Raw genomic sequence first — 8,768 nt, 5'->3', positions numbered from 1 at the left:
ACGACTGCTCCTGAAGCATCCACCACTACTGTAGCAGAAACATCTACAAAAACAGAGACTTCCACAATCACAACAACTGCCCCAGAAACATCTACAACAACAGAGACTTCCACAATCACAACAACTGCTACTGAAACATCCACCACTAGTCCAGCAGAAACATCTACAACAATAGGGTCATCCACAATCACAATAACTGCTCCTGAAACATCCACCATTAGTGCAGGAGAAATATCTACAACAACAGAGACATCCACAATCACAACAACTGCTCTTGAAACATCTACAACAACAGAGACTTCCACTATCACAATGACTACTCCTGAAACATCCACAACAACAGAGACTTCCACAATCATGACTGCTCTTGAAACATCCACAACTACTGCAGCAGAAACATCTACAACAACGGAGACTTCCACTTTCACAACAACTGCCCCTGAAACATCCACCACTAGTGAAGTAGAAACATCTGCAACAACGGAGACTTCCACAATCTCAATGACTACTCCTGAAACATCCACCACTACTGTAGCAGAAACATCTACAACAACAGAGACTTCCACAATCACAACAACTGCCCCAGAAACATCTACAAAAACAGAGACTTCCACAATCACAACAACTACCCCTGAAACATCCACTACTAGTGCAGCAGAAACATCTACAACAACAGGGACATCCACAATTTTAACAACTGCCCCTGAAACATCCGCTACTAGTGCAGCAGAAACATCTACAACAACAGGGTCATCCACAATCACAACAACTGCCCCTGAAACATCCACCACTAGTGCATCAGAAACATCTACAAAAACAGAGACCTCCACAGTCAGACCAAGTCCTGCTGAAACATCCACCACTAGTGCAGCAGAAACATCTACAACAACAGAGACCTCCACAATCACGACTCCTGCTGAAACATCAACAACAGTAATCACAACTTTTGCTGGAACTACTACTTCAGGAGTTTCCACAACAGCACCACAAACAACATCTATAGCAGAACCTACTGTGATTCCCACTTCAACCACTACTGACAGCACCACTGTCAGTGCAACAACAACAACACCTACAACAACAACAACACATCCTTCAACAGTGACATCAGCTCTAGCTGAAACTACAACTGCAGGAGTTTCCACAACAGCACCACAAACAACATCTACAGCAGAAGCTACTGTGATTCCCACTTCAACCACTACTGACAGCACCACTGTCAGTGCAACAACAACAACAATACCAACAGCTACAACAACAACAACAACAACAACACATCCTTCAACAGTGACATCAACTCCAGCTGAAACTACTACTGCAGAAGTTTCCACAACAGCACCACAAACAACATCTACATCAGAACCTATTGCGATTACCACTTCAACCACAACTGAAAGCACCACTATCAGTACAGCAACAACATCCACAACCCCAACAGCTACCACAACAACAACACATCCTTCAGCAGTGACATCAACTCCTACTGGAACTACTACTGCAGGAGTTTCCACAACTGCACCACAAACAACATCTACAGCAGAACATACTGTGATTCCCACTTCAACCATTACTGACAGCACCACTGTCAGTACAACAACACCACCACCAACAGCTACAACAACAACAACACATCCTTCAACAGTGACATCAAATCCAGCTGAAACTACTACTGCAGGAGTTTCCAAAACAGCACTACAAACAACATCTACAGCAGAACCTATTGTGATTACCACTTCAACCACTACTGGCAGCACCACTGTCAGTGCAACAACAACAACACATCCTTCAACATTGACATCAGCTCCAGCTGAAACTACTACTGCAGGAGTTTCCACAACAGCACCACAAACAACATCTACAGCAGAACCTACTGTGATTCCCACTTCAACCACTACTGGCAGCACCACTGTCAGTGCAACAACAACAACACCAACACCAACAGCTACAACAACAACACATCCTTCAACAGTGACATCATCTTCAGCTGAAACTACTACTGCAGGTGTTTCCACAACAGCACCACAAACAACATCTACAGCAGAACCTACTGTGATTCACACTTCAACCACTACTGATAGCACCACTGTCAGTGCAACAACAACAACACCAACACCAACAGTTACAACAACAACAACAACAACACATCCTTCAACATTGACATCAGCTCCAGCTGAAACTACTACTGCAGGAGTTTCCACAACAGCACCACAAACAACATCTACATCAGAACCTATTGCGATTACCACTTCAACCACAACTGAAAGCACCACTATCAGTACAGCAACAACATCCACAACCCCAACAGCTACAACAACACATCATATAACAGTGACATCAACTCCTACTGGAACTACTACTGCAGGAGTTTCCACAACAGCACCACAAACAACAACTACAGCAGAACCTACTGTGATTCCCACTTCAACCACTACTGACAGTACCACTGTCAGTGCAGCAACAACAACAACACCAACAGCTACAACAATAACAACAACACATCCTTCAACAGTGACATCAACTCCTACTGGAACTACTAATGCAGGAGTTTCCACAACAGCACCACAAACAACATCTACAGCAGAACCTACTATGATTCCCACTTCAACCACTACTGACAGCACCACTGTCGGTACAACAACAACACCACCAACAGCTACAACAACAACAACAACACATCCTTCAACAGTGACATCAACTCCTACTGGAACTTCTACTGCAGGAGTTTCCACAACAGCACCACAAACAACATCTACAGCAGAACCTACTGTGATTCCCACTTCAACCACTACTGGCAGCACCACTGTCAGTGCAACAACAACAACACCAACAGCTACAACAACAACAACAACTACACATCCTTCAACAGTGACATCAACTCCTACTGGAACTACTACTGCAGGAGTTTCCACAACAGCACCACAAACAACATCTACAGCAGAACCTGCTATGATTCACACTTCAACCACTACTGACAGCACCAGTGTCGGTACAACAACAACAACACCAACACCAACAGCTACAACAACAACACATACTTCAACAGTGACATCATCTCCAGCTGAAACTACTACTGCAGGAGTTTCCACAACAGCACCACAAACAACATCTACAGCAGAACCTACTGTGATTCACACTTCAGCCACTACTGATAGCACCACTGTCAGTGCAACAACAACACCAACACCAACAGCTACAACAACAACAACACCAACAACAGCTACAACAACAACAACAACTACAACAACACATCCTTCAACATTGACATTAGCTCCAGCTGAAACTACTACTGCAGGAGTTTCCACAACAGCACCACAAACAACATCTACATCAGAACCTACTGTGATTCACACTTCAACCACTACTGATAGCACCACTGTCAGTGCAACAACAACAACAACAACACCAACAGCTACAACAACAACAACAACAACAACACATCCTTCAACAATGACATCAGCTCCAGCTGAAACTACTACTGCAGGAGTTTCCACAACAGCACCACAAACAACATCTACATCAGAACCTATTGTGATTACCACTTCAACCACAACTGAAAGCACCACTATCAGTACAGCAACAACATCCACAACCCCAACAGCTACAACAACAACAACAACAACAACACATCCTTCAACAGTGACATCAACTCCTACTGGAACTACTACTGCAGGAGTTTCCACAACAGCACCACAAACAACATCTACAGCAGAACCTACTGTGATTCCCACTTCAACCACTACTGACAGCACCACTGTCAGTGCAGCAACAACAACAACACCAACAGCTACACCAATAACAACAACACATCCTTCAACAGTGACATCAACTCCTACTGGAACTACTAATGCAGGAGTTTCCACAACAGCACCACAAACAACATCTACAGCAGAACCTACTATGATTCCCACTTCAACCACTACTGACAGCACCACTGTCGGTACAACAACAACAACACCAACAGCTACAACAACAACAACAACAACACATCCTTCAACAGTGACATCAACTCCTACTGGAACTTCTACTGCAGGAGTTTCCCCAACAACAGGGCCTTCAGCTGCCACAATAACTACTGCTCGAACATCCACCAGCAGTGAAGCAGTTATCACAACAGTGCCACAAACAACAGCACCTTTCTCTGCCTCAGCCTCTTCAACAATCTTTGAAATTACAACATCCATACCAGCTCCTGCTACTAGTGGAGCAGTTACCATGACAGCAGCACCGACATTTATGTCATTCTTTCCATCTTCAAATGTCTCTGAGGGCACAACTGTTAATACCATTCAAACATCCGCAACAACAACAACAACTGGATTCTCTGCACTAAAAACAGAAATTTCAGTGTTTACTTCAGCAACTCCCTCTTTAACTACCTTTAACACTACGACTGGTAGCACAACTGGAACATCAACAAATCCATTTGCCTCAACCACTAATAAAACCACTGTCTTGACCAATAATGCAACAACAACAACAAATCCATTTGCCTCCACCACTAATAAAACCACTGTCTTCATCAATAATGCAACAACAACAAGACCCTTGACATCTACAACTAAAGTGCCTATGACTACAACTACAAAATCTGTACCCTTGTATCTAACAGATCTGGTGTTCCGCTCTTATGACAACTTTATAGATCAACTCAGTAATCAAACCTCTCAGGCCTTCAACTTAAGATCTGAGCTTGTCAGATCTCAGGTGAGTTAAAATGAACTTACCAGATTCACAGTTGACACACAGAAAATATCTTGTAGTCATGCACTCTTGTACCTGTACTCATAAAGTAATAAAAGTCCTCAACAGTTATCAATGTAATTTAACAAATGAAAAAGTTAATTCTGACTGTGGTTGTGATTGCCTGTTATTGTATGTTACAGCTTGAAACAATCTACAGAGCAAAATATTCTTCCTTTATCAGAGTGATTGTCTTACGTTTCAGGTGAATATGGAATTCATGTGCATTGTGGGTTTAATGTGTGTGTGTGTGTGTGTGTGTGTGTGTGTGTTTGTGTGCGTGAGAGAGAGAAAGAGAGACGCAGTAAACTTACTTAAATATAATGCAGTTAAGTTATTATATATTAGTAATATACTCATATTAAGGAATCCTATTTTTTTTTCCAGTCGTGGGTCAATCATCACAGAAACACAACTAGTTTTCAACTCCACACAGCCTGTTCCAACCATACAGGAGATTTCAGACACCCTCTTTACAGCAGTGATAGCAGGAAATGTCAACCCACTGAACATAACTCCTTATTCAATTTCAGTCAATGGTTCAAGTAAGTTTACTTGGATTTCAGAACACAATTTGCAAATTCTGAAATCTTAGAAAAACTAGCACTTTGCTGAATAGTTCTTGTAGAATTTACAACTTTCCATAGTAGTAGTCTTACGTTGCCTATATAAGAATGATAAACACAGTACATTTGGGGCTAGATTTACTAAACAGGGCAAATTAGCATGAGAGCGCAATTCCAAAACAACTCTGATGGGCGTGGAAAATTCTGCTGGTGATTTACACAGACACAACATTTCATTTCCATATTGTAATATACCAAGTGCAGCACAAATTAGCGTAGCCTCAAATAAGCAAAGCTTATGCTCATCAGCTGCAGGTGATCTACTTACGACACAGACGCAGCTTGTTATGTGTAAACTGACAAACGCACACATATAATGTTCAGATAATGTGTTCTTCTGGCATTCCAAATAAATGAATACGTGTGGAAAAAATCCTATCCCTTCTACCACACGCTCTCTGTTCTCTGCGTTGCCTCCTCCTAGCAACAACAACTGCAGCCATTTCAAGCGCAAAAATGCTTTTTTGGGTGTTAAATAATGGCGCAGTACCAGTTATTTGACGTGCGCAAACGTTAGTAAATCGGTTGCGTGTTCATTTGAATAATCTGCTCCAATAAATTTTGCATCTAAAAGAGAAACTCATACAAATGCATATTCAATAAGGTCAGGTGCAAAAATAACTGTGTCCATGCCTTTTCAGTACTAATTCTTCACTGTGTGTCTTTAATAAATCCTGTCTACTATTTTACTATTTTAATGCCAAAATATGGTTTGCGCTGGCGCAAGCTGTTAGTAATTCTGGCCTTTGGTATTGTAATGAAACTTTAAATTTAGTTTATCTAATTTGTACTTTCTTACAGTTATAAACATGACTACTTCAACTACAGCTGCAACAACAACAACAACAATAACGACGACAACAATGACAACAAGAAGACCCTTGACATCTACAACTAAAGTCCCTACAACTACAACTACAAGATTTGTACCGGTGTACTTAACAGCTCTGGTGTTCCGCTCTTTTGACATATTTATAGTTGAACTCAGTGATCCAGCTTCTCAGGCCTTCAAGTCAAGGGCTCAGCTTGTCATAACTCAGGTGAGCTTCACAGGTGACATACAGAAAGTATCTTGCCTATACTCAAGAGAACAGATGACAGATATTTTAGACTAAAGCCAAACATATTTATAGGGGTTTGCTATTATTTATTTTGCCTAGTTTACCATAAATACTTGACACATTTTCCCCTCATAAACTAAAAAAAGTCCTCTGCAGTTATCAATGTAATTTAACAAATGCAAAAGTTAATTCTGACTGTGGTTGTGATTGCCTGTTATTATATGTTACAGCTTGAACCAATCTACAGAGTAAAATATCCTTCCTTTATCAGAGTTATTGTCTTACGTTTCAGGTAAATATGGAATTTATGTGAATTATGTGAGTTTATAAATGCATTATAACTTATTATACTGTAAACTTATTATACAGTATAATAGTAATATGCTCATATTAACAAATCCTATATAACATTGTTCTTTTTTTTCAGTCCCGGGTCAATTATCACGGAAACACAACTAGTTTTCAACTCCACACAACCTATTCCAACCGTTCAAGAGATTTCAGACTCCCTTCTGACAGCAGTGGAAACAGGAGGTGTTGATCCACTAAAAATAAACCCTACATCGGTTTCAGTCAATGGTTCAGGTAAGTTTGATTGCATATCCTGCAACATGTTCTGAAAGTTTTACAACAACTGTGCCTAGCAATTTCTAACCTTCTATAGCACTAGTTGATTATACATATAAGAATAACACAAAAAATACAGTACATTTGGACGGTAATGATACAAAAAATATATTTTGTTGATCTAATTCATTCATCTTTTTTTCACAGTTATAGCTACGACTGTAGCTGCAACTACAGCTTCAAGTGGATTGATGATTGAATGCAGTCTACTCCAAGCAACATGGATCATTATTATAGCAAAAATATTACAGCTTTTCCTGTAATATAGCTCCCTTAACAATGAATTCAAGTTGTAAGAAGCACAAATTATATTAGCAAATTATATTATTATTTTTGTATGTGTATTAGTATGTGTATTATGTGTTATTTAGTATTGTAGCACACTCTCAAAATATGGCAATGCCTAAATATAAACATAAGCTTAAAATTGCATTGATTCTCAGAAGCACAATTTGTAATTAGAAGAAGAAGAATATATATATACGTGTGTGTGTGTGTGTGTGTGTGTGTGTGTGTGTATGTATGTATATCAGCAGGTTGTAGTAGTCAATCAAAAAAGGAAAATTCTATTTTAGCATTTTAAATGTAATGCTTTTGTTCACCTGTCACCAGGTTAAAGACTATTTATACTGTAATTCTCTTTTGTCTAGTATGTGCTAACATTGCAAGATCTTATTTTATCTTATTATAATCAGTATCAAATAAACATATTTATTACGCTCATATGGTCCAAAATTGTATGGTTGTTTGTAGTATTTACATTTATTTAAAATGTAGAAGGGTTGTATATTAATTTAATCAAATAAAGTCTTAATGCAACTTTAACCTGCATAAGTCTTTCATTGCAAACTCTTTATAACCCAATTATCAAAACTGGCAATAAAAAAAAATAATAATAATAATTCAGGATAGTGCTGCACTTAAAATTACAAATGACTTACTTCTTGCTTCAGACCATGGCTGCATCTCATTGCTAGTATTACTTGATCTTCGTGCTGTGTTCGACACTATATACCATGATATACTCATAGATCGATTACAAAACTATACTGGTATCCAAGGGCAGACTTTAAGGTGGTTTAGATCCTACCTGTCCGATCGCTACCACTTTGTTCATTTAAATGGAGAGTCATCACAATTATCACCAGTAAAGTATGGAGTACCACAAGGATATGTCATAGGTCCTCTGCTATTTTCAATATACATGTTGCCTCTTGGTAATATTATTAGAAAATACGGGATTAGTTTTCATTGTTATGCTGATGATACTCAACTATATATCTCAACAAGACCAGATGAAACTTCGAAACTATCTAAGATAATAGATTGTGTAAAAAATGTAAAAGATTGGATGACCAATAATTTCCTCTTAAATTCAGATAAAACAGAGATATTACTTATTGGACCAAAAAGCAGTACACAGAATCTCTTGGATTACAATTTGCAACTAGACGCACTGTCAGGTCCTCTAAAGTCAAAAATCTGGGTGTTATATTAGACAGCAACTTGTCCTTTGAAAATCATATTTCCCATGTTACAAAAACAGCATTCTTCCATCTTAGAAACATTGCCAAGCTTCAAAACATGCTACCTGTTTCTGATGCAGAAAAGCTAGTTCATGCATTCATGACCTCTAGACTGGACTATTGTAATGCACTGCTAGGTGGTTGTCCTGCATCTTCAATAAACAAGCTACAGATAGTCCAAAATGCAG

At 39.2% G+C, this 8,768-nt stretch overlaps 1 protein-coding gene across 1 annotated transcript; it reads left to right on the top strand.

Annotated features, from left to right (window-relative positions):
* The first annotated feature begins 6,173 nt into the window (after positions 1 to 6,173).
* LOC306872570 (uncharacterized protein) lies at positions 6,174 to 7,871 on the top strand. Its single transcript, XM_079421177.1, has 4 exons — positions 6,174 to 6,406; positions 6,658 to 6,719; positions 6,855 to 7,012; positions 7,202 to 7,871. The coding sequence occupies exons 1-4, from the start codon at positions 6,176 to 6,178 to the stop codon at positions 7,315 to 7,317; spliced, it is 567 nt and encodes a 188-aa protein (XP_079277303.1). The 5' UTR covers positions 6,174 to 6,175; the 3' UTR covers positions 7,318 to 7,871.
* Positions 7,872 to 8,768: the final 897 nt, after the last annotated feature.

Source organism: Barbus barbus (assembly GCF_936440315.1).
Source record: "Barbus barbus genome assembly, chromosome: 7".
Lineage (NCBI taxonomy): Eukaryota > Metazoa > Chordata > Actinopteri > Cypriniformes > Cyprinidae > Barbus > Barbus barbus.
This window is presented reverse-complemented; position numbering and strand designations above follow the sequence as displayed.

What these genes read in the sequence shown, in the direction of transcription:
- LOC306872570 (XM_079421177.1), top strand. Translation starts at nt 6,176, where the DNA reads ATGACTACTTCAACTACAGCTGCAACAACAACAACAACAATAACGACG. An exon ending in CTCAGCTTGTCATAACTCAG is followed by an intron (nt 6,407 to 6,657) that starts GTGAGCTTCACA and finishes TATATGTTACAG; the next exon opens with CTTGAACCAATCTACAGAGT. An exon ending in GGTTTCAGTCAATGGTTCAG is followed by an intron (nt 7,013 to 7,201) that starts GTAAGTTTGATT and finishes TTTTTTTCACAG; the next exon opens with TTATAGCTACGACTGTAGCT.